Here is a 27,366-nt window from a genome sequence, read left to right on the forward strand (position 1 = left end):
AGAAAACAGTCTTATCTGGAGTACATTTCATCTGCTTTAACATCATCATTTAAACAGTCTGCATTAAGAACCAAAAGCCAGAATAATACAGAATCAAATACTTGGGACATTGAAACAATCTTTTTTTCTTAGGTAATATTCAATAATAAACACTTATAAAAACACATTTCTCATAATTAACAGTTTTTAACATATGGACTGGTGCCATAAGTAGTCCGAAACAGAGGTTCTTCACTGAGCAATTTTCGCTGGGCTTTTATGCCACTGAAAAAAAAAATATCTGGAGAGGGGCATAAAATTCATGACCAGCAAATATCCCCATGGATAAACCTCCTTAAAGCAGCCATTTTTCTTACAACACTATTACACCATCACCAATAGCTTGTTGTTCAAGAATACAATTTAGTACCAGAATAAATGTCTCAGGAAACGGTGCCATCATGTTTGCGTATCAGTTCCTGATTGTCTGCAGAGATGACTAAGGTAGCTGGAATGGTTTCAAGTAGGCAGTTGATGGCAATTTACTCAACTGTTTGGTGTACCCATTCCTCCATTGAGTGTGCTTTACTTCTTGTAACTTGCAGAAACAATTATTTTCCTGTTGCAAAATAATTAGTACTGCTGCACATTTGGATTTCTTTTTTTTTTTTTTTTTACATTTAATTATTGTTACATATACCAAAAGCTTTCAGTTCAAGGACATACAAGGTTTTAATTTATAGAATTATAATTTATGGGGTTTTAAGTTACATCATGGCTATACACTTAAGCCATACCTACACTAAAAACTTTGGCCAACAATCAGGGAGAGGTGATCCTCATTGATACTGCACTGCACATACAGAATGCTGTAAATGTCATTATAGTGGAGGGGGGGGAACCTCCAAATCCCTCCTTTCTGCAGAACATGCTCAGGGTGTTGGTGGTGTGAGTTACATCCACACCAGGACCCAGGAATACTCTGCCGGTATCGCACACTAACAGTTACACTGGCAGTGCTCCTGGGGTTCCTGTAGCTTCAATCCAACTTCTATTTCTTCTTTTTCCTTTTTTTTTTTTTTTCTCCTTTTCCTTCAACTGTTGTGGTTGCACAGCTCCTTTATTTTTTTCCATCTTCAAAGCAACACACCACATGTTTTCACAAAAGGAAGTATTCAAAATGGTCATTTAAAAAAGTTTATTACATCAGTGAATCAGCAAATAGTATTTATTTCAAACAAAGCCACATTATCTTTTTTCTTCTTTCATCTAGATTTAGCTGTACTCAGTAGTAAAAATGAGACTATAAAATGTAGAATGGAGATGAAATGAAAAAGTTGAGATGTAATCTCAGGACTCTTCAAGTATAATGTACTTTCAGCACTTCTACCTAAAATGCAGCCAATTTGTGTAGATTTATGCCTTACAGTTTCAAATCAGTATGTTTTCTATACAATGCAAATATTTTATACCCAAATAAAAACCTCCTACAGGTTAGCAATATCTTTAATTGTATAATGTAGATTCTGTTAATGAACTTTAAATAATTTAGCCTCCCTTTACAGACACGGTGACATTAACTGGATTTATGGAAATGGCAATCAAATGCACTAAATGGGATGAGTAATGGAAATGCTAAGACTGGTATTTCAACCCACCAGACAATTTTTCTGTTTAATAATAAACACTCAGTCCAGCCTACAAATAATGAATTTTTAGAATCCCTCATTAAGTTTGCTCAAAAGTGGAAAAATTTTACTGGAGCATTATGTAGTCTTGAGATGCATTTAAATTCTTTAAAAAACATTTTAAAATAAGTTTAACAATTTAGGGAATCTAAATGTAAGTATTCTCCAATGGTCTTTGCACATTTCAAATCCATGCGCTTACTTCAAGAAAGCAGTCAGGTATGTGGAAATCTTAAATCAATCCACAATATGAACAAGATTGTAAGTTTCCTTGGCTTTAATTTCTTCATTAGTTTAAGATCCAAGGAACTGTGGGGTTTGTTCACTTGGTAGGAAAAAAAAAAGTTACTTTTAAACTCTGATTTATCAAAAAAATAAAAGCCCAGAGATTTGCAGACATAATAAAATTTATTTAAATTCCATGCATTACGGTAGCTACAAGTGTAGTCATATGAAACTGAAGGACAATAACTTCTTCTGTCCATACAATGTAGCTGTAAGTGAAATGAATGGGAGTTCCACAGTTACAAAGAAACAAACAAAACAAAAAAAAAAACCAAAAAAGGTAAACCTGTTTCAGTTTTGAGTCATCTGTGAATTCAGATACAGTCACTAGACTGTAAACTTTTGGGGGAGGAGATGGGCTTGCCACAATTGTACAACTGAAAACGTTTAGCTTAAGACATTCTGAAGAAGCTCTGAAGATACTTTTTAATAGTTACTACTAATACCTCTGGGAAATGAAAAAAAACATCCATTAGCCTTCATCCTAATTGTTAGAATCAGGATAGCAATTGTAGACAGTCCATTTTCAAAGTGCAGCTAAATAGGGTTTTATTACGCAGCTCCTTCAAGTTGTACTGAGTAAGCTTTATTTGGAACCAGTTTTGCTTTAATTTCTCAAGAAAAACTTCACTGGTCCTCATAAGCTTACATTGCTTTTTGATATGCAAAAATTTACAGACTGTGCTTGATTCTGACCCTCCCATATTTCAGTATGTGCAAACTCTTCGGGATTTAAATAAGTCTTTCTCCCTCTCAGTTCAGACTGATCTTTAAAACAGCAAGGATTATCCAGCCCTCTAAATTAAAGACAGGGTGAACTGAGTAACTTATATAACTGGCACTTTTTAATTGGCCCAGTTCTCCCACAAAATGCAGCTCTTATAAATACTAATAGGCACTATTGCCACAAATTCTCTTATTTTTGCAAGTTTCACTGATTTACTGGTTGTTAGCATTTTCTGCAGTTAAGAATTTAATAATGCTGAATTTTTATAAAGTCACAATATGTAGTTCTAACCTTCAAAATTGACTTACTGTGTCTAGTAATGAAGTTAAGTCATCCTAAATTTGTCAAAGATATTAACAAATGTAAAGCTAATGAAGGTGCCACATTTGCATGAATGTTTTTTAATTTTAAGAATGCATTCAACAAAGGGAAGGGGCAAACCTAATTATTTTAATACAAACTTGGTTGAGTGCCCAATTGCCTCATTTAAAACTGTGTGTGTGGGGAGGCTGAGGAGTTTAGAAAAGTCCAAGTAACCAAATACCTAGGTTACTGGAAAGTTAAAAAGCTAATGCAACTGCGTTACATCTGGATAAAAAACATTATTCAAAAGCAATTCAAATACCGAAAAAGATTTCAAATTGAATAGTTTATTAACATGGTAGTCATCTTTGTAACATGTGCACACACACTCGCACACTCTGAATGATCTGCCTGGAAAAAAGAGGTCTTAATATATATGCTGGGGGAAATTAAACATTAAAAATCCTTTAGATTTTCATAATTATAGGCAATTATGTCCACATCACTTACAAAGCTATTGCCGAATCTTTCCAAGGAAGCAGAATTTGGGAGAAAAAAAAAATTCTTTTTGGGAAAATTCAACAGTGGCATAGCAGAGCTCTCAATATGAGAAAGCTGACATAATGTGGACCTTTGCTGTGAAATTTGTCTTTGCAAAATATGGGGAGAAGTTTATCAATGGGCAGAAAATAAGAAGGCGGTGTGAAGTAGGCTTTTGCAGAGTCGATTTTCCTCACAGTATTGTGCGGGGGTCATTGAGAAAAACGCTTAGTCCTTCTCTGGAACCAGTTTCAGAACTTTTCCAATTGCAATGGTCTTACCTAAACCAAGGAGATAAACAGTACAGTCACATATATTGTTAATAGAATGTGTAAGTCTCTAAGAACATGAAAACTTCTCCCAAAAATACAGGCTCTCCAAAGTTCTAGAAATGATGCAGAGAATCAACTGTTGTGTTGTAGAATGGAATCACCAGTGTATTTTAAAAGTACAAAAAAATCGTAAAAATAGTCTGACTGCTGTTCTCACAGCAAAGAATACAACGTGGGTTGTGGAAAGCCTGTTTTACATTCATCCAAGGAGAAGGCAAGGCAGAATCATTCTACTAGATATGTTCACTGCTTTTAAAGATAATTTATTTTAAATACGTCCCACAAATCTATGAGTTTTACCAGGGTGAGCATGAGTTAAAGCCCAACATATAAATCCACTAACTTTAAATAGAGAAACTATGGTATTCATACTGTAGGTGGACATTCCAGGATACATTAAGAAAACAGTGCTAGCAATTTTTCAAATTCAACCTTTTGTTTCACAGCACACATTTCTGTACATTATTCCTCTAAAATAAAGCACTTTTTGTTAGTAGCCAGAACTCTGCACAATGGCAACAATTTGCTTAGATTTACTTTTCCATTGTTACCCAGATAGTGATTTCCACCAGACACCAGCATTTTAATACCTCATAGCCATGCATCACCTCCTCTTTCAAATAACTGCATTTTTGCAGCAGTAGCTGTTGATGAAGCAGTCTTACCCTCATCTCTTAAGGTAAAGCGACCCATCTGAGGGAAATCTTTGAATGTCTCAAGGCAGATAGTTCCTGCTGTCCTTAAACGGGCAATGCATACTTGATCTTGTTTCACAAAACGGGGCCGTGTCTTACTTTTGTCTCCTGTTTTTTTGTCTACCAAGCAGATTAAGGCCTGTATAAGAAAAAAAATAAAATAATAACTGTGAGTGCCAACATAAAGATTATTTTGTCTTTACAGACAAAACTGAAGTGGTCTATGAAAGAAAGTACTTGGAAATACATTAAAAAAAACCTTCTAAGATTTAGTGCATAATAGAGTCAATCATGACTTACCACACTTCTCAGAAAGCTTATGCTAACAGCTACAGCCATTTTGGTTATGGTCTGGCACTGACCAAAGATCCCATTCACGGCTGGAGCTTTGTTGCATTAGTTGCTCTATAGATGCACGTCATGACAGAGCTCCTTACCCAACAGGTGGATTGTCTATATTCACATCACAACTTAAAAGGACACTTACTGTTATCTCAACTTCTTCAATACAGGTGTGGATGTGCAGCACAGCATTATAACCTGGGCAGATAATGGATTTGTGCTCAATTATCACTATCTGTAAAACAATTAAAAATAAGTGCATTTTTCCTTATTTTCATTATAAAGAGCAGAGAATAAACAAATACAGAACTATATTAAGAAGTATAGTTGAACAATACTCACGTAACAAATTTTGTGAAAGTAACAAAATTTATAACCGTGAAAGCATAAAATTGAAGAATTGGCATGATAATATCTTGCTTTCATGATTGTAGGTAATTAAAACATTCATTGAGAAGTTACATTTAAAACAAATTATTTTAAAAACCCAAATTAATAATGTCAGTCTTAGGTATCTATGTTATTGTCAATTTAGAGATACGATAGCAGATAAGAAATCTGAACTGAAACTTCAAACTACTGAAATTTAGATTGGGTGAAGCACAAGCAAAATATTTCAATGCTTTTTACCCATCTATACAGCAATTAAATGCCAGTTAATTCTACCTGGGCATCAAACGTGCGTCCAGAATGACACAGGTTGTTGGGATCACAGAGAATAAACCCTGGAAGGATCTCTTCCTCTTCAATTCCCTTCAGTCTGATCTTTAGATTTTCACCTGGGGCTACTGAATCAGTTTCTACATCGTCAGAAAGGATTCCAAGAACTTCCACATTGTGCTTAAAGAAAGCAAAAATGCATTTTTCTATTGAGAATATTCTAGTCTGGTACAAAATAATTTTAATACAACAAGATTTCAATAAATAACTCCATTACAGTTTAAATTCATTATATTTGGTTCTGCAAGCTTCAGAACATTTAGAATATTTAAATTATGACTTACCAATATTTAAAATAGCATAGTTAATCAAATATGTTTTAAGATAATTCTATAGTATATATTCAATGGAAAGCACACTTCAAAAATATCCACTATTTCTCAAAGTGAAATGAGTTTAAAAGTTATGGAGAGATGAGAAATACAAAGGATGTAAATTATCTACAAAAAGTGCAAAAGCCACATTGTTGTACAGAGTCATTACATTCAAAATACAACAGTCTGAATATTAACAGAATCCAGGAAGCCCTAGAATCCCAAAATCCTACAAGACCTCCTGGAGAAGAGGATAAAAAATACCAAAGGTATATTAATGAACACTCTCCAAGCAAACACCAAAATATATTTCCTAATGTTCCTGTACGTTGTAACCTCTCTTCTGAATTTTCTATCTATGCAGTACTAGATACCAACAGAAAATAAATACTGGAAAGGCAAGGAAGTTAAAATAAAAAAAAAAAAAGATTAGTTTCAGAAAGTGATCTATTGTTCTGACTTCCTGAAATTTTAATTCAATCCTCATTAACTGTCCAAGTAATAGGAAAAAAAAAAAAAAAAAGGAGTTTGTCATCAAAAGCACTGGCTCTTTACTGAATACATTTAAAAGCCATTTACAATTTATTAATTTCTCCTAATCAATCCCAAGATAACATGGGTGTCAGATGTGTGTCAAGGAGTTTTATAAAAAGCCACTGTCTGTTAAATTACCTTAAAAGCAGAAAACCAACCCAAGTTCTGAATGGTAAGGAAGTATACACACACACACACACCTTGCCCTGGTAACATCACCCAGGTAAAACATGAAAGCTTAGTTGCATTCAACTGAGCAATAGAAATTTTTCTGATTTAAAGTTATAAATATCTTTAAGAATCAAGCTCCTTTTTATGGTAGTAACATTTTTTAATATCTAAACCTTACCATACCTTGTTTGGCATCATCACAAGCTGTTGTCCTTTGCAAATAGAGCCCGACTCCAGCTTCCCAAGGACCACAGTGCCCATATCCTCCACAAAAAAAAAATAATAATTACATAAAAATGTAAAACATTTTTCTAAAGAGTCTGCTCTAGTTATGACTTAATTCTAAGCATGATTACATAATCCTATGAAGTAATTTAGCACCACTAAACTGTTCTCATGAAAGATTACAGATTAAGCATCTCATAATGCCAAAATAATTTACTTCCCCTCCCCACCTCTATTCTACAGTTGGAAATGTAAACATATCAAAGGAAAAAAAAAAAGATACCCTCTAAAAATAGTCCTTTTACTGCTTTGATGACAGTCAACTTATACTTCCAACCCTATTATTTTAATTTGTACCTTATATTTATCCACAATTGGCAGCCTGATTGGTCCATCAACTGAACGGTTGAAGTTTGGCAAATTATCCAGGTATGGAATAAATGGTAATCCACTAAAAGAGCAGAAAGTACATTTTTCAATTTTGTGAGCACAGTTCTATTTAACAATTACTCAGAATGGATAAATGCAGTCCAACAAAAGGAATGATTTTCATTCTATCATCATTAAGAACAATGACCTCTAAGACAGTTAAATCTATCATAACTTCCCATCATTAGCGTGCACTTCACGCACAAGTTATGTTACAGTCATATTTTATACAAATTAATTATTCCTTTGAGAATCTTGCTAGATGTGTAACATGTTTTGGAAATACAAAACTGTAAGCTAGGTCCAAACATGATTTTCATTAATCTGTTTTAACTGCCATGAACGATACTGGAAAACATGACACCCAGTGAGAGAAATGACATGTCACTAATTATAATACAGCTTCAAGCAAAGTGTTCACATCAAACAATTACTCGTTCTAGCAACATGTCAACTGCAACATCACTGGAAAATTCAAGGGCTAGTATGGCACTCAAACTTGCAAAGCTAAAGAATACTGCTATTACAGAATCTGCTAACTTGAATTGCCAGTTAGCAAATGCTTTTATTTGGCTCATTGCACGGCTGTGTTCTTGTTGCCCTACAATACAATCGTCGTATTTCCTCAAGCACTTTAGAACACAGCTGCAATACACCATGCTACGCTTCTTCCAAGCTGCACTGTAACATCTACTTTTATTGAAATATAGCAAATATACAAACTTGTTCAATTTAAGATACGTACATATACCAAGGACAGAATTCTGACTGTTCTTTAAGGTTTGCTCCAGTCAGTCCTGAGCAGGGCATGAAATGAATATCCTTTTTGGGATTGAAGCCAACTTTCTTCAAAAATGGCACCAGTTTCTCTTTACATTCCTCATATCTATTAAAATGACAAGCAGATCAAGATAAGCTTCAATTATTCCAGCATAACATAATACTGTGCTTTAAAGAAAACACAACAAAACAAACACCAACAAGAAAACCAGACATTTAATTTTCGTCAATGAAGTTATTCTGTGAGCAGCAAGCAAACCTAACAAAACTTAGTGGCCTACTTGCATCTTCTGCCAAGTCTTCCAGCACAACTTGGTATTGTTTATTCCCCCTCATTCCTCTGCTCCATAAAGCATCATCAGTTCTCCCCATATCCCTCAATCACTGGGCTGGGTTAGCAGCAGCACATGCTATTTCTGCTTTTAAGCAGGAGATCCAGGCCAAGATAACGGGACAGACCAAGCAGACAGTTACTGAGGTCATGCTGCAGGCTTTCACTTTAGTGGTGGCTTGGTCTTCTCTAATCTCCTACATAATTCCCTAAGACTTAATCCTATTTATTTCTATCACATTTCTTCCCCTGAGTCAGTTTCAGCTGAATTCAACAGTGTCAGAAGGTTGGGAAAGGCCCAAGACAACACAACTGGGCAGGCCTTATTCTCTTAGCGAACGAGGCTGATGTTGTACGGTTGCATAGTCCCTCATAGCTTTCCACAAAAACTTTCGTGATTCTTGACACCAAGTTCTCTAACAACTCTTACTACACTGTAGAAGCAAACTGTATCCAGTCATTAAACAAGTATCTCTAGGGAAGGACTAAGTTATACTTTTTAGCATTCAGCTTAAAGGGGTGAGAAGAAAGATGCAATAGAAGCCATAAAAAGACCTAAGTTTTGACAAATTAGGAAAATTAAAACTCTTCAGTAACATTTCAGTTTAAGGTAGAAAATAACTTAGTCGGTTTTATTAGTTACTTAAATATTACATATTGACTTCCTAGTTATTTTCATCTGGCCTGTATCACTGCAAGATTCCTTCCCTCCCCCCTTCTCAGACTGCGATCAGAAACCATTTTAAAACAATATTTGCTTATTTGATTCAGCTTATCATAAAAGAACAACTCCAAATAATACAGGGTGAACAGGATAATGCTGTTCTCACCAAATCTAAGCCAGGAGTTTAGCAAAAACATGGCCAAGCAATCAAGAATCTGGCAAACTAAACTACTGAAAACAGAGTCAATTCCTTTTAGGTTCAATAGAAAGTTTCCAAGTCAACAATTAAACTCTGTTAGAATGCATGATTTGTTAAATATGGCTGCACAGATCCAAACAGTTGAAGTCGATGTTTTTAAGTAGTGCAGAACATCAAGCTTAGTTGGGAGGCACTGTCCTAGGCACTATGCTGCTGTTTTCCCCACAGTTTGATAACCTCTATCTTTAGCCCACCATTCTTTCAGCAAAAATGGGATGCAAGAATTACTTACTGAAATAAAATAATTCCTATCTTTTAATGATTTTTTTAAAAATGAAGATTTTTTGGTAATATTAAACTCACCTTTCATTACTCCAGTTCACAGTTGGATCATCCATTTTATTAATAAGAACTATTAAATGTTTTACACCTGCTGTTTTTGCTAACATGGCATGTTCTCTTGTTTGTCCACCTTTCTCAAATCCAGTTTCAAACTCTCCTTTTCTTGCAGAAATAACCTAATTAAAAATACACATTTTAATAAAAGTTCTACAATTCTCGCAACAGAAGAACTGACAATGGATAATCCTGCCTTATTCAAAAATAACTTGGGGTAATCAACTGGTAAAAGCTTTCAAAACACACTGGTATATCTTCAATATTATGCATTAGTTTCTGCACTGACATATAAAAATCACACAACACCCGTGGACAATTTTATGAAGTTCTTAATTTACAGCAAAACCCACTCAAATTGGCAGACTTAATATTTAAAAATTTTGACCACTGTAACTAATCAAGAGTAAATAAGCAAACAAAAAATGAAAATTAAAAGCTTAATTCCACAGTATATTCTAAATAAAAGAATCTGATTTGTCCTTACCAGCACAGCAAGATCAGCTTGAGAAGCCCCACCAATCATATTTGGAACAAAGCTCTTATGTCCAGGAGCATCTAAAATAGTGAAGTGTTTCTTCTCAGTTTCAAAATAGGCACGACCCACTTCTACTGTTTTACCTTTGTCTCGTTCTTCTTGATTTGTGTCTAAGGCCCATGACAGGTACCTAAAAAAAAAAAACCACACCCAAATATTCCATTTTTGTATTAATTTTTACTAAATTTATGTATGATGATTTGATAAAGTGACAATTTTTTTTCTGCTCAACTATTCTAACCCCCTTAGCATTACTGAACTTAAACATTTCTAAGACTTATCGTGACTCCTTATTGAATGTTTTGTGTATATAGAGTGAGCTGTAGGGCGCAGTGCTAGCTTTCCCTCACACACCTAGAAGGATGCAATTCTAAAAAAGTATCTTAAATTACTAAGTTCTCCAGGCATGATCTAGCCCCCTTTAAGCTTTGCCTCAGTTTGAAAAACACCCCTGGATCAAACGGAAAACAATTCCCCTCTCTCAGCATAATTTATTAAAAAATTAGTTCCAGTATGCGCATATTCATATTATGAGATCTATTATTATTAGCTGTAATTTATTGGCACATATTAAACATAAGTGGGCTATAGACACCACCTTTATTCTCCCCATCTTCGATACTTTGATCGTATCTCCTAATTATATGTTAGCCCATTAGCCATTGACAAACAAGTTAGATCTAAGCTAGACAGATGAACTGAAATTTAAAAAAAAAGATTATTTAGCTCATTCAGACTTTGGTGAACAGAAAAGAGAAAAAAAATCGACACTCGGTAAAGAGAAGAAAAGTAGTAATACATAAATTGAACTGGCTTAACATACCAATATTTTTCACCATTAACAGCAGCTTAGAAAGATCTTTAGCTTTTCTTTTGTATTGACTGGATCATGTCTGAAGAGACACTGCTAACTCAGCTGACCAGCGATCAGGGATTATTAAACACAAAGATGTCCTTTCCAGCTCAAGAGGTTCCCTGAGTCAGAGAAAGCACTAGACATTGGGAATGATGGATATATAATCACAGTCTTCCCCAGGCAGTAACCATTTGTCACTCATCAAGATCTAAATACTAAATGTCTTTTGATTTGTACCAGTATGTGTGTTGCATGCATTGTAATTTTCACCATGACCTGTGTTTCTGGAAGATTTCAGCCAAGCTGAAGGTCAGGTTTTACTCCGCTAACATGAGTCAAGCAGGAATCTATGTGTGGTAGCCAGATGGGATGTCCCTTTTGCACATAGAGGGGTTTTCAGGGAAAGATGCATTTCTGACTGCAGTGTCAACTCCGCACTACAATACAGAATTTTCTCAATCACAAAAACTGCTGAAACTTCAAGACTCAATATACGAAGTGAGCTGACAGGGTCTTTGATAATGACACAGAGGTACATCATACTTTCTACTGTATACCATGACATATGTTAAATAATAAAAATAGCATTCAAAGAGGCACTTCCTGCAACTCTCCCTCTAAAAGAGGAGGAGGAAATCTGTCTTTTGAGGTGTTCAGAGTTTTTGAGGATGGTCCCAAAATATTTAATAACTGTGGTTAACTCCCAACAGGGGGATGATAAAAAGAACGTATGTCACCCTTTCTGTTCTCCCCTCTCACACATCATACAATTAGTTCAGGTCAATGCCCATCCCTTGAGTGCTCCATTGCTGCTCTATCCCTAAGGAAGTCTATAGCTACTTCTTTTCCAGAGCCCTTTGAAACCCTATTTTCCTCCACCTGACCTAAAAATGGAAAGCTTCTAAAAGGAAAACCAATTTTCCAGGAGTTGTTCGAAGGAGATAGCATGCTGCTATATCTGCTATAAATATACACACATGCGCAAAACCAAAAGCCAACCAAATGAAATACACCACCAACAAAACCCAACATAAACAAGAGGCCCCCCCAAAAAATCCACACATAACAGCAGCATCTTCTTGCCTGGAGGAAACTTAAAAACTGTGGACCCTATCTTATATCTCATTTTTATATGAATAATCGTTACAGCCAAAACTATTCACTTGCTCTCTTCCCATGCCTGCCAAACTGAGAGCTTTGGTCTCTCTCCCTGAGATACCTCTCTGCTGTTTACTGGTGAAAAGACAAACAGATAGAATGACCCCAAGAGCTGCCCGAGAGAAGCGTCTGCCTTGTATTCCTCTTTACCAGACAACTAGGCTTACCAAAGCATCGGAATGTAAAGCACTGATCTACTACAAAAAAAAAAATGTGAACTGCATTGTTTCATATAGTTTTAGTTAAAGAAATATTGGAGGAGAACAAGAGATTCCTCTCCCCACACTCAAAACCCATTCCAGCAGGAAGCCAGTGCTACAGAGCCAGAGACTAAAAATCAGTTTCCCATTTTCATCACAGTGCAAAGAGAAAAGCATGCTACTATCTTCAATAAGTTCATACCATGTTTCTCTGTTTTTTTCTTTAGCTTCTCTTTCATATTTTTCAAGTGTTCTTTTGTCAACCATTCCTGTCAAATACCTAAGAAGAAGGGGGAGAAAAAAAAAATGCAGTTTTACATAAGCAGAAACATAGTTCCAAATAGTTAGATACTTATACAATCCCTAGAGATTATTTTGGAAAACTGGAACAGTCTGATGAGAGCAGCAGTGAAATTTTTTCTCCACAAAACACCATATCATTATCTAATATGTAAAAGTACACCAGTACCACTTTCGCAGAAGGATGAGGAATATCTTTTTTTAAACCTAATTGTAAAATGTTCTGCAAATTTGAAAAGGAACTACCTCTGTTAAGTCCATTTCTGACACTAATCCAATATTTCAAAATTAAGTAAAATTGTGATAGAATATTCCACAAAACCCCTCCACATTTCTGAAATGTAAAGAAAAATATTTTTTATTTCAGTCTTCTCAGATAGAACAAGGAAGCTGATACTTTAAGAGAGATCTTTCAGTTATTAAGAGGTGAGTACAGTTTTATTATATTAAAACTTTCACACTTTTACGCTCAGATATTTCCACCTGATTGAGTTAACAGAAATCTACTTGGTTTATAAGGAAAATTAATTGTAACAGTAAATAAAGGGTTAATGAAAAAGTTGGTACAAGCATATTTTTTTTTTCCTTACAACAAAGGGATATTCTGCAAAAATGAAAGACCACAAAAAGCTTTAGGAACATAACACATTGTTAGGAGTGTTAAGAATAGGCATCCCCTTGTACAAGGAGAACACTCAGACACTTCAGATTATAAAATGCTAATTTGCTCTAGTATGAACTACAAGGTTAAATGTAGCATGACAATTCCAACATTCCAGTTTGGTCAAAACAAAACAAGACGAAAATGCCAAGACAAAGACCTCCCACTTTTGCTGAGAATATTATTTTAAAATCTTAGAAATACTTTGCATCAGTGGGATAGCATTTAATTCTTCACATACTGCTTTCCACTTCTTGGTTTAGTTTTTTTTTAAGAAATCATAAGATCTAGCTGCATTTATTTACTTTTGTCTCATAAAAATATTGCAGTCTCTAGAAACTGTTTCTAAAATAGACTTAGAAGTTTAACTATTATAATGTCACATTTTGAAATCAAATTATGCCAGACAATGTTAGCACCAGGGAATAAGGCTATTCTTTTTTTTTTTTTTATCTTCACAAAAAGGACAACGTTTAACAAAGGGTAAAAAGTGGTTTCAAACAGCATTCTAAAATGATGACGAAAAACAGAGTCATGTTCTGAGAAAAGGATTCTGGTTTTCTTTAATTTAATAATGCATATTTTTGCATATTTGTTTCCACTAAGTAAGTGAAACTCCTGTAGTGGTAAGATTAGATCTGCTGGAATTATGGAATTCCAAAGACAGCAACTAAGTTGACAGGGAACAAAAAAATTTTATTATAATAAAAATAGATTAATATTTTTAAAGCCATACAGAAAATATTACTCATTTTACTTAGCGTATTTTTAACTAACAAGAAAGAACAGGATATCTACAAATTTTATTTAAGAGTTTCCTTACATTATTTGTCCTCCAATAGTTGACTTGCCAGCATCTAAAAAAAAAAGTCATTCACAATTTAAAAGAAAATCATAGAAAAAGAAGAAAATGATGAACAAGGTAATCTAATTTATTTCCAAAGACATATTTTTTAATTGTAATCTAAGTTTCTTAAACATCACCCACCTTCCATTGTTTCCACAACAATTCATTGTCAATTCAATTACAATGAATTTGGAAAACTACGTTTTCATACATATGAACTTGGCATTATCCATAACAAAAAACCACCCAACAAGCAGTGACCCAGAAAAAGTGTGGGTTAAGAGTGTGGGAAGCTCTTGCAAAATCCCTTTCCCTGCGTCCTTTCTACCTTGTCTTTAACTTCTGTAGGCTGCTCTTCAGTGTTGGATATACCTCTGCCCACTGCCTCTTTACTTTGTGTGACTCCATTTTTAATTTACCTGAGGTCTAAGCTACAGCATTTGTAAGGTGGTAAGAGACTGTACAAATGAAAATACAGAATTTGCTGTAAAACTCATAATTCAAAAATTCTTCTGTACCTCTGACACTTAAGATGTTTCTGAAGCTTGTTGAACTTATTATTGGGACATTTTGCTATAAATGCTTCTTTTAACCCTGCATTATGTTCATCTATTGTTTATAGCTCTACAATTCTTATTTTTTTGAAGAATAATGTTTTAATTTAATAACACTTAATAAGAACCCTCTGAAAATATTTGAAACAATTGGAAAAGGAGCTTTCCAATGTTGTTCTTTGGATCATAAACACAGATATGTCACTTTAGCACTCAACAGAGCAGGTACTTGAGAAATCACGAGCACAGACACTGTTGTGTCCAAGGGAACACAAACACTCTATCCTTACTATTCTTCCCTGAAAGAGCTTCTTTAAATTTTTTAATTTTTCCAGAGCAGCTTCATTAGGATGAATGCTCCTATTAACCTCAAGACACGATGAACACATACATCCCTACGAAGAACAGGATTAATTTCTAATTGTCCAAGTTCAAGATAATACAAAACACAAATATCCAATTACTTTACATTGACTTACAACTTACCTACGTGCCCAATGAATACTACATTTACATGCTCTTTTTTAGGAGCGCCTGGTGGTGCTACAACAGATTTCGGTTTTGGTATTTCTTCCTCCTCTTCCATCATTTCCTGAGCGCTTTCTTCAGAAGGCCCTGCATCCCCTGTGGGACCACCTCCTAGCTCTGCTTCACTTGTTTCTTCTTTGTGGTCCCATGACTCTTCTGGAGACATTTCTGTCTCTCCATTTTCCACTAAAAATTAACCAGTTAGATGGTTATTCAAGTAGATAATGAAATTAAAAGCAATGACTACAGAGAAAAGCCCCCACCCCAAGATGCAATCAAAGGACTTTATATAGGAAGCCATTAACCGACTGGGTAGTTGAAGTGGGCAACTGCCTCTCTTTTTGGAAATGATTATTTCCAGGAGCTTTCAAACTAGCTTGTGCTGACATCAGAAAACTATGATTCACAGGGATTAAGAGACTTCTGTTTTAACAGGGCAACAATTTTACAAGGAAAAAACAAATCTGAAGATGCACTCAAACCATCAAACTGGTTTGAATCCAGACAGAATACGCTACCATACGTTTGAAAGGAAAAGGGGAGCAATAATGGTTTAAGTTCTCTCAAAAGCCACATAAATACAAGGAGAAAGATACAATTTCCATGTTCTGATTGCTTGTATTACTGACCACTTTAACACTTTTGTAATCACCATTTCACAGACATTAATGGGATTGTTTGTAATACTTAATTATTTTTTAATAAAGCACTGATGCTTTTCCAGTGTCCAAGTAATCCAATTGCACCTGTCAATGCATACTAGTGTTGAATTACCTCTTTCCCAATCTAAGTGTAGAGACGTGACAAAAATTAGCGAGGACCAAAAATGCAAAGGCTCAACAAGGTATTCTTCAATTTTATTTGCAATGATTCAGCAAAAGCACTATAGTAGTATTTTATAGCACTATCATAGTGAAATGGAACAATTCTCATCTTACCAACAGATTCTGAAATTTCCATGTTAACAGCAGCATTTGAACCTAGGGAAAAAAAAAAAAGGAATCATTAAGGACACATATTTACCATGATAGTATCAAGAACAAAGAAAAACAGGGTGACTAAATTAATTAAAGGATAGTTCAGATGTTTGGGCACTTGCCAATGTTATATTTACCGTGATAGTATCAAGAACAAAGAAAAACAGGGTGACTAAATTAATTAAAGGATAGTTCAGATGTTTGGGCACTTGCCAATGTTATTTAATATACAGATTCAATTTTAAAAATCCTGCTTCATGCAAGCTTTATGACCTTCAATAAACCATTTGATCTTCACATGCCTTGCTCGGTTGGCTATAAAATTGTAAATAACCACAGATAACCACACTGCCTTACAACAGCAGTATGAGGACCAAGAGAAGGAAGACTGAAAAAGGTTCAGAGATTTTTATAAAGGAAATTCTTTGCAATACGTTTTTAAAAATCAGGTTTAATGGAACTGCATTTTATAGTGTCAGAACACAAAAAGAATTACCTTCACAAGAGGCTGTCTGCTCCTCTAGAGAAGTCTCTACAGGTGCACCTGTAGAGAAAAAAAGTTCAACTTCTAAAAATGTGTTGATGTAACCAATTTCCACAGCTGGCAAAAAGTCTCCCAACTTTATTGCAAGAAGTGTATTTAAGAAAAAAAACACGCTCCCCACCCCCCCAGTACTAAATATAGCCTCCAAGCACAAATACAGAACACTGCCTGAAAGTTGTGAAAATAATACAGCAGTTCTAAAAACAATTCCATTACCTCCACACATAGAAAGATACACTTAAATCAAGTTTTAAAGGAAGCAATTTTCCTATACAAAGTATTTTACCTGTTCATCCTTTTTGTACATGTTCGCTATTTTAAGTGTTAATATCTAACTGGTGTTTAAAAATGTCAAACCAGTTTCATTGTATCCAAAGAAACAAAGCGTGTGTGGTGTCACAACTGTAGGGAAAGGTTCTGCCAGCTTCAGCTGACAGGCACACCTAACAATGCCACTGCGCTTCCATGTCACATAAGCATGAATTAGAAAACTGAAACAAGCTATTAAGAATAAATTTTTAAGATCTACTGTAGTTATTAGGGCCGAGAGGTGATAAACTCATTCATATGCCTGGTAAATTTGCTGGTCCTCTAAAACACCATAATATAGTCCTATTATCATAGAATGGTTAGAGTTGGAAGGGACCTTAGAGATCATTGAGTTCCAACCCCCTGCCATGGGCCGGGACACCTCTCACTAGAGCAGGTTGCTCAAAGCCCCATCCAGCCTGGCCTTGAGGACGATCGGAGAACAATCTCACCAGTTGCGGATATCAAAGTCACAAGTGTGTTTTCTGGATAGATCACAACCTTCTCATGCACTAAACCACGGCACTAAGCTACATGCTGAGCTATAACTGATTTTTAAACCTACTAAGAGTGACATGTTGCAATTAACAATTACACCACTTGATGTTTCAGGACACTATTCCACATGATCAAGAGGCCTTCTAGAATGATCTCTAAAACCTTAACCTATTTAGTTTTCTCTTGGTAAAAATTCAACCTCATAATTCTTTGAAACAAGTTCACCATCTTATTTTTTTTCAGCCACATACCAAACTCGTACCCTCCATTTAGCTGTACTCCAGCTCTCCTTCAATCCCATTACAAAACCACAGATATTACAGCATTACTTGCTCCGTATGCATGATGGGACCTAAAGATGAAACAAATCCCCTCAAAAGAACAAAAACATCGAGAGAAGGACCTGATTCTAAGCCTCTTTGCTTTGGCGCTGTTTGCGTATGTGCTGCAGACTCCTATAAACTGGAGCAGCGCTGCAAAGGCTGGAGGAGGGCCAGGGGACAGGGCTTGCGGGAGGGGGAATGTGGGTCAGACACAACACCCGGTGACCAGCGGCAAACGGAGGGGGCTCAGCGAGGCAGGAGAGGAAACTGCTCCGAGCCAGGCTCCCCGCGCTCCCCGGCCATGTCATGTAAGGTCTGCACTCCAGAAAAACTTTAGCAGAGTGATGCAATATAGTAAGGATACGAACAGAATACCTTGAGATTCCTTGTGAGGAATGATATATTACTCCCATTTGAGAGCTGGAAAACACTCAAATCAGCCCATTTATGAGCGTGGTAAGCAGGTGATGCAGCATCTGGGCATGAACCTAAAGCCCTGGTTTTGTAACGCATCAGAAGATTGCTGGTTCCTTCACACATACTATGGTTGGGATGCATAAATATTTTCATTACCAGATCATTTCAACAAGCTTTTGATTTCACTCCTGAAGTTTATCCATAATGAAAAATGTATTAAGTGACAGTATTTATGCGCTTGCTGTGGAAAGGAAGCTCTACAAGTGGTTCAAGAATTGTTTAATTCCTTGGAAATACACTGTTGATCAACAACATTCAGAACAACTCAGGTTTAACTTCTTGGTCTGTAATACAGCAGGTACATCAACAGGAAAAAGAAGTTTCTTCACAAAAAACAGAGAGCAGGTAGGAAATTCTTAACTTAAAAAGGTCCATCTGTTAAATTCTGTATAAGTCTAGCACACAAGAGAATCAATAGGACAGTTTGTGTACGGATCCTGAACAGTGCTAATGCCACACAGTCAAGGGGCATCAGACACTCAGTTGTGGCCACAGACACTTATGAAATTCTGATCACTTTGGTACACAACAGCCAGACATCCTTTGAAAGAGGACACTCAATGACACAAAATATATGCTGTTCCTTCAAAGCAGGAAAGGATTACAAACTGCCCTCTAAAAAAGCTCATCATAAAAAAAACAAGTAAGAAATAAATAAAGAATACTAATTTCAGAAAGAACAAGCTTTAAGCGATAAAAATAAATACCCCCCCCCCAAGTAATTGAGTAATTGTTTACTTCTGATAAACAATTTCAGGCTCTGCCAGGTTATTTCAGGCACTGGTATATTGCAAACAAAAATACAAGAGAAAAGTCTGACTTTAAAGGGTCAGATTTATCATTTGCTCTATGTGGAAATGAACAGATTGCCTGAAATGCACCTTAAGACAATCACCTGAAAAGAAGGATGCAGTCCCACTGCTTCTCAGACCCTGGGCTTGCTGCATTTTGCTCTTTGTCATCTCTTATCTCGTATCAGCCCCAGTGCACATGTAACTATTGAAACTCCACAATGGGAGCTGGTCTGACCAAAAACTGCACTAGCAAAGAACCTACCAGCTTTGGGGTGGATGAGCACCCTGCAGCCACGTGTAAGCTGGGTGGGAGGGCACTAGTAGTGCCATGACAGAGAGGACAGAAAGGCAATCTCAAGAATTTCAAGGAAAAAACACTTTACCTTTAAACTCCAGTTCTGAGACACCTCGGGAATCTTTGGAGAGCATAAAAAGGAAATGACAATTCTGGATCTAGTCGAGATAGGCTTACTACTTAGGACTCCATACTGGACTAGGACACGAGAAGAAGTCCAAATTCCACACTGTCCCTCTGGCATAATGTTTGGACAGATCCAGTGAACTGAAGTAACCTTTCTTCTTTTGCCCATGAGATAAAGACAGTCATTGTAACAAAATACCTTTAAAGCTGAGGGAAACTGAAAAAGGTCCTAAGTAGTCCTTGTAACTTATCCTGATCTCTCCAGAATATTGAAGTAGATATGTAAAGTTTTTCATTTTGTATTTGCTGGAAGTCAGGAAAGTAACTAATAACATTTATGGTTAACAGAGTTTACTATTATTATAAAAACATCACACACAAATTAGAAAAATGGGTAACATTTTTCAAGTTCAGCATGAAAATTCTAGATCCTCACCTGTGAAAATCATTCAGATAGTAGTCCTGTCATATGAGAGGGATTCAAAACGTAGTCTGTATGAAATCTGGTTTTTGAAGTCAGAACATGTCTTAAATGATGCCAAATCTTTAAATAAAGCTTCAAATTGTTGGATTTGTATGCAATAAACAATTAGATTTTATGTAGCACCCTCCATACTCCGTCTCTCCTCAAACCAAAAGTCAAGAACTATTGTTGCAACCTTATTCACTGAACCACATGAAATGAACAGTTTATCTTTAGTCCTCTTGAACATCAGAGGCCTGGGACATTTGGGGAATATCTTTGTTGTGAACACCAAAGGCAAAAATGGATACACATGCTGCATTTATCTACTGGTAGACCATCAGACAAGGACATGTAATATAAAGTCTCGTCTGAATAAGGTAAAAATTATTTTTCTTAGTTTTTTTTTCTTAATATAAAATTCACTGGAGGAGTACACACGCTGCCAAGAGTCCAAAACTGCACAACTTCTGAAACATTGTGATTGATCTCTTTAAAATACAGCTAATGTCCTAAAGAAATACTGCAAGGATTCACTCTGCTTGTTTCATTCACACTGCATTCTACCCCAACTGATGAGCTGCTTGTGTATTACATCAAGTTTTGTACTTGCCTGCATTTCTGTTCTTCAATAACCAAAGCTGCACAGGTAGAACAAATTCAAAGTTACCACTCAACTTCTGAAAATATTGTTTTAAAACAATTTGAGGCAGAAACTTCACAGCATTAACAGTTTAGAATGCTTGTACAGAAACAATAGAAAACTGCTCTATAATGAAATTTGTATTAGAATGAAGCAAGATTTTCATCTGTAGAACAGTATAGGTGGTAAACTGGCAATCAGTATTAGAACAACTGCAGTTAAAATACAGTATTAAAGTCAAACTCAAGTGTAATGACATCTTTATGTAAAGGGCAGTATTTCCCAGATGTACTGAATAAGCGGAGAGAAGTCTCCACACAAGCAGATACTGCTCAGTGGATACTGGGAACTCCTCATCAGCAGTCACCTGAGCCACAATGCAAATGCCGTTACAGAACTGATGAGAGGCCGTAATTTGCAATTTGTTGCTGTGCACAGCAGCACCCCAGCCTGCGCCGCTGCCGGAGTGATAAAAACCTAGACAGTGCTGGAACCTGACAACTGAGCTACACTATGGGATTAACAAAACTGTTTGCACAACAGCGCATAGAGAGAGATTAAAAAAAAAAGAAATAAATAGGCAAATTCAGTTTGAAAGAAGTATCTTATCTACAAAAATTTTGCACTGCCTGTACAGTGAGTTTGTTGTTACTCCTCCAACCAATAGAGGCATCAAGTTGCTTCACAGGAATTCCTGGAAGGCTGAAGAGTGAAGAAATGCATGACATCCAGTTTAGGATTCTCATCATCTTTTAGTACGTGTGATTTGAATACCTGAGTTCAGTACACATTTAACACAAGTCACATAGTCTCAACAGTTTTCATTAATTACATAATAGACATTTACCCCATACTTTTTAAAAAAAGAAAGCATAAAGGGTACATACACCAGAGTAAAAAAAAAAAAAAAAGGTCAGAGTCAAATACACAGAGCATGAGAATCTGAATTAAAAATACCAAACCCCAAGATTCTTAGTTAACACCCCCCCCCCCAAAAAAAACCTTCAAGCAATAATAAGTTCTAGGGCTAAACAAAGTATTTCATATTTAATATTTTAAAATATACAGACAGAAAAGGCTTTCAGACATTCATTGTAATTAAGGCAGTTGTTTTATAAAATTAACTTAAACCCAAAATGGATTTTATTCTTGTCTCTGCCCTGCTTCATAGCCCATGCCCTTGCTTTACCAATGGACACAGAGATGTATGCTCAGTTTCTAAAATACACCACTGTAAGAGCAGCTTTAATAGTTTTAACATGACTTTGTAAAATTAGCAAAAAAAAAAAAAGCTCTAGCTTTGTATTTATAGGATTCACTACAAGTTAGCTTAGTAAGAGATCCACCTTTTTCCTTCCCCAGTGAGGACACACCTTACATTTATCTTATCTAAAACTGACATGCTGCTTCACAACTAAGTCTAAGAAAGCTTATGGGGATTTTCAGAGAACACAGCGAAAACCCCATTTCCTTAAGGCCAAGTATTTGTACTTGGGTGATAACTTGATTTTTGAGACAGATAACCAGGAAATCAAGCTCTGTATTAGAACAGTTAAGGATTCCACTCTCTAACAAAGATCTCTCAGCACCCAGTAGAAATAAAAATTTTAAACCAAACCAAACCTAAGCACCCCATGGATTTTTTAGCAGGTTAAGCTCAGGATCTTAACATTTACACATATAAGAGCACAATTTACACATAAAATCTCAGACTGATCTAGAGAACACATTTTTAATATTGTGTCACCAGTTCTAAACCAACTTTTGTACTCAAATTCAATCAGTGTAATTTTCATATAGACTTCTTCAAAACAGTCATAAAGGTCACTGATAGAATTTTGTCTGCTTTATTCCTTCATAATGAAAAATAGAAATAAAAACAACTTTCTAGCTTAGCTTCATACAATCAGCCTCTTCTCTCGCATGTTTCTCATCACAAAACAGGAGAGAAATCCCAAAATTCCGAAAGTGGAATTGTAAAACCAGATTGCTAATAGAATCCAAGAATTATCTCAAATTATTTGTGTGTTCATTTTGACAGAACAATCAAGTTTTAAGATAACATCACGCTTTCAAATACATTAAATCAGCAGTCCAAACCAGGGTGCTAAACACATGGTCAACAGACTGCACATAGACGGCAGGACAGTTCATCTAGTCCACTGCCAGCTCCCAGTGGGCTGTCTTTTATTGGAGTCATGCAAAGGCCACATGCGTGATGAATTATTCTATCAGGAGCAACACAATCCTGGCTGCCTTCCTGGGGACAGCTCAGATGTAGACAAAGGACATCTGTGTAATACATTGGCACCTTGACTGCATCACACAGGTATATTATATCTGATCATCTGGCAAGTTGGTGCCAAGACATACCGCTTTTCTCCGCACTGACCATTTTAAAGAGGTTGTGCAGCTCACCTATCTAGAAAAGCTGATACAGAAGAACACTGCTCTATATAGTAAAGTGATGACTCGAGGATTTTTTCGATAATAAGGCTTTGTACCATATACTGCCATTCACAATATGACACTCACTTGCTGTCATGTAAGCACTTCAAGTTTACAGTTCTGAAGTATTAAGAGCAGCATTATCAACACCTTACTTGTGAGGGAATCATCAACATATGGGTATTCAAATGTTGACATGAGCAAACCATGTAATCCTTTAATATGATAGCTTCTTGAATGGGGACTACCACGAACAAAACTTTCTTTACAAGCGCGCATGGTAAATGAAGTTTCTTGAGGACTGAATTGTTGAATAGTTTTAAAGTACAGAATATGGTGTAAAATAAGAGATGACCAGTTTTGGGGAACCCGATAATGCAGATAACTCATCATCTTACTCTGGAAACTCCTTTTGTTTCTGATCGGGGGAGGGAGGAGAATATATGGGTGTCCCAGCTACCTACGAGGTCAAGAAAAATGAGGGCAGGGAAAACCATAAAGATAGATGCTAAATCCATTTATTTACAGCATTTGAAAGATGAGGACATCCAGCTGCTTGAACTTAAAAGAGACTACTGCAGGCGAGTGAGGATATTTAGGGGACTGAATCTTAAGCCAGATGTTTGCTTGGGTCAAGACTAGGTGCAAGTTATCTAAACTGCAATCTTAACAAATATGATCAGTAATTCACTTGAAGTAGTCAAGAGAGCTCCTAAATGAAGCAGTAGCACTAATACCACCAAAATGACAAATGCTATCTTTCCTTACACTAGCTGGTAGGTATCACACACTTTTTGTTCTTGTTACTTTTGTACTCATGACAGCTTTTTCTTACCACAACCACTGCATACTTCAAATGATCAAACAATTCAGACTGGAAGGGGCCCCAGGAAGTTCCCTGGTTCAGTCTCCCGCTCCAAGCAAAGTCAACAGTGAATACTTAAAAATTACTTCTAAAAAAGATGAAAAACTAATGTAAAATACAGTAAAGCCCATACAAGGAAGCTGTGATCAATTTCACCAAGAATCCTGTGAATATTCAGAACTATGACAAAAATTGCATCACAAGAATACAGGTTGATGCTGCATTTTCAGAAGTTTTTCACTTTTCTTAAACCTGAGGTCCAATCAAAACTTAGATAATAGAAATCTTACCAATTTGGTGGTGGTGTGTTTAACCATACCCTTACACCTCCAAACCATGTCTTGATACAGAAACAAGCAAAAAGCCACCCAAATACAATTACATGCTACAGAACAGTCAAGGTGCAGTTGTGATTAAGAATGTTTAGAGGCCCTAACACAACCTACTGTCATTTTACTATCACACCTTGCCTTAGTTTAGTGGAGTTTGCTAGTCCAGCAACTGCCATCTACAGTAAGCTTCCCTAGAAGCACAACTCATTCATGACACACTCGACACGCTCGCTGGCAGGAACTGCAGCACAGCGATGTCTGTTGCAGACAGAAAATCAAGAAGTCTCTATTTCACATTTCCCATAGAATCCAATAAAGAGATTTTAAGCAAATGAGTTCGATTTGGACACAATTTGATAAAAGCAAGTTCTTGCAGCTACAGCACTTGGAGCATGCTGGCTTTAATCTGTTCCTTAGGTTCCAAAATTTAAATAACACATGCTTTTTGCATATAATCAAATGATAATTTAATTTCAAACTAATTCTGAAACTATCTGCAAACTATATTAGTGGTAAACATAGGTCAGGTATTCTCCCAAACATACAATTTGCAATCAAAAGAAAACATGCATAAAACAGAAGTTTTAATGTAAACTACTTGGACTGTGGGTCTCTGGAGTTTCCCAGTTTTAGAAAGTTAACACCTTGTTCCCTAAATGGCTTCTGTGAGCATTATTTCAGTGCTCTAAACATAAGTGATGGGAACTTTACACAACTTACTAAAAACATGAAGGTAACATGCATAAAAGGTAACACTATCATACCCTACAACCACACAATGGAGACCAATTCTGTGCAATCTGCTACCACACATTTATCCTGACCTGCAATTTGAATTACTAAGGAATTGTGACTTCAACAAAACCTCACCAACAGAAAGTTCCAAGAAGAAAAGTGTTACTAGAACTTAATTTTAGGCCACAAGTTCTGAAACTGACACCAAGCTTTTTATATTCTTCCTAAGAATCAAGATTAATTTAGTGTTTTCCCAGTACAAACCAGTATTTGCATAGACTTCAATACAGACGATAAACAGAAATATTTTCTTCTTTCCAATGTAACGAAGAATGAGTGCCATGGAACACCTAATTCCCTATGGGAGCAAAAGCAAACTGGGTTGCTGAAAAAGTAACCTATTCAGCACCATTGTCTAATCACATGTTGTTCTGACTTATTTCCAGAGCAAGCTCCACCTAGTTCTTCTAGCCAGGAAAGTAGTTGTCACCTTATACGAACATCTGCAAGGACAAGACTGTCAATTATTTTCTGTAACCGAGTACAGCAGACCTGGGAAAGTACATAACAAGTATAGGATTCCAGTTGAGAAAGAAACTGGGTTTGGGGTATTTTTTTTTTCACTTTTTTTTAACTGCAAACTTTTGTTTGCTTAATTTTAGGCACATCCAAATTAATTATAGTAACTCGAAATTCTAAACTTTAAAGAAGATACAGAAGCAAGATGAATTCAAACCAGGTAGATTATAGCACTATGTAGGAAATTTACTCAGCAACTAAGATGGAAAGAAAAGCTATGGTAATCACTCCAGGAGAGCAGGAAACCTTCGGTAAAGTCATCTCCAGTCTCTGGAAAGACAAAGATCATCATAGGCCTCAGAAGCAGCAAGAGTGGAGAAAAGGAAAGGATGAGGAAATAAATATAATGAGCAGGTGAGAAAATGTAGTTTAAATTCTACCAAAAGAATATCAAATACAGGAAGCCTTAGCAGAAACCTTACAAAAGTAGCTAGGAATAAAAAACAAAGTTACTTTAATAACATTCAGAACTCCAAGAAAGCATTGGGCCACAGTATTACATAGTTGAAGAAAAAAAAAAAAGTTAGATTCAGGTTGCAATGGCTGAAAAACACACTAGAATGAATGGATTCTGAACATTATTCTGACCATATTCCATATTCAGCCTCAAGATACCTACTATACCTTTACACCTGTGAACCTTAACATATAGATTTATTCTAAATCAAATCCAAGAGTCTGCCCATGGCTTCTTGGAAGTATATTTTAATGCACTCACATGTTACCTGCCCACCCAGCATGAGCTACAGTTTCTGAAAAAAAAATATCAGAAGTGCTGAACGGCTGTAGAGGACACAATCCAACAGCTGCTCTCACAGAAAAATGGGTTAATATTCTGCTATGAAAAAATTTAAAGCTTCATACATAAAAGTTACAGATTTTAGCTGCTAACATCTGATAGCTTTAAATACTAGGGAGAGCAAGACTAATTAATATATTAAATCAAAACACAATAAATAATAAGCCACAATCAACAGGAAATCGTGACAAACATAATGTAACAAGTAGTCACTTTAGTGAAATTAAATTACTAGAATCAATATCTGAAATACTAGCTTGTTTCATATTGTACCAATAGGCACACAGAAAATTACAGAAAAAACCAGGAAGGTGTTAAACTATCATACTCAATCGGGTGTCAAACTCCTTAGCTGCAGGAGCGACATTAAAACACTACCACGTCTGACGTTTGGAGCTGGAAATTATAAAGTAGCTCTCCTTTAATTTGCCCTATGCAAAGTAAATCTAGTATAAACATCGGTTAGGTACACAAAGATCCTTTGAAATTAAAAGCAGGGTAAATTTCAAGTCATTCCATTGACTGAGGCCAGCTGGACAAACCTCCCTTCCTTACTGAACCTTTATCAGCATTATATTAGGAAAAAATAACTACTTGATATAATCTTCAAAAAGACATTTAAGATACACCGAAGCCCTGCCGGCTGAAGCCGTGCTGTTCTCCCCAGCAACGCTAAATCCATTACCACCCAAATCCCCGACAACTTCTCTAGCGCTTTAGGAAGAAGAGAGCTACGTGGTTTCCTCTCGTCATGGGCGACACTTTCCGAGCAAAGCTACCGGGGAACGGCACACAGGACCCCCGCAGCCCCCCTGCCCCTCCAGCCCCACACCTGCACCACGGCTTGGCCTCCCGTAGAGCCC

General features: G+C 36.2%; 1 protein-coding gene across 1 annotated transcript in view; it reads right to left on the reverse strand.

Annotated features, from left to right (window-relative positions):
• Positions 1–622: 622 nt before the first annotated feature.
• Positions 623–27,366, reverse strand: part of GSPT1 (G1 to S phase transition 1) — a 27,506-nt gene continuing 762 nt past the window's right edge. Inside the window, exons 2-15 of the mRNA XM_014936572.1 lie at positions 16,770–16,817; positions 16,235–16,276; positions 15,255–15,482; positions 14,191–14,224; positions 12,609–12,686; positions 10,142–10,322; positions 9,622–9,776; positions 8,030–8,170; positions 7,213–7,306; positions 6,814–6,894; positions 5,558–5,731; positions 5,037–5,126; positions 4,520–4,688; positions 623–3,803 (exon numbers count right to left, since the gene is read on the reverse strand). Coding sequence (XP_014792058.1) covers positions 3,751–3,803; positions 4,520–4,688; positions 5,037–5,126; positions 5,558–5,731; positions 6,814–6,894; positions 7,213–7,306; positions 8,030–8,170; positions 9,622–9,776; positions 10,142–10,322; positions 12,609–12,686; positions 14,191–14,224; positions 15,255–15,482; positions 16,235–16,276; positions 16,770–16,817 — 1,568 coding nt within the window. The 3' untranslated portion in view covers positions 623–3,750. The remainder of the gene's footprint in view (positions 3,804–4,519; positions 4,689–5,036; positions 5,127–5,557; positions 5,732–6,813; positions 6,895–7,212; positions 7,307–8,029; positions 8,171–9,621; positions 9,777–10,141; positions 10,323–12,608; positions 12,687–14,190; positions 14,225–15,254; positions 15,483–16,234; positions 16,277–16,769; positions 16,818–27,366) is intronic.

Source organism: Calidris pugnax, unplaced genomic scaffold (assembly GCF_001431845.1).
Source record: "Calidris pugnax isolate Ruff unplaced genomic scaffold, ASM143184v1 scaffold17, whole genome shotgun sequence".
NCBI classification, from domain to species: domain Eukaryota; kingdom Metazoa; phylum Chordata; class Aves; order Charadriiformes; family Scolopacidae; genus Calidris; species Calidris pugnax.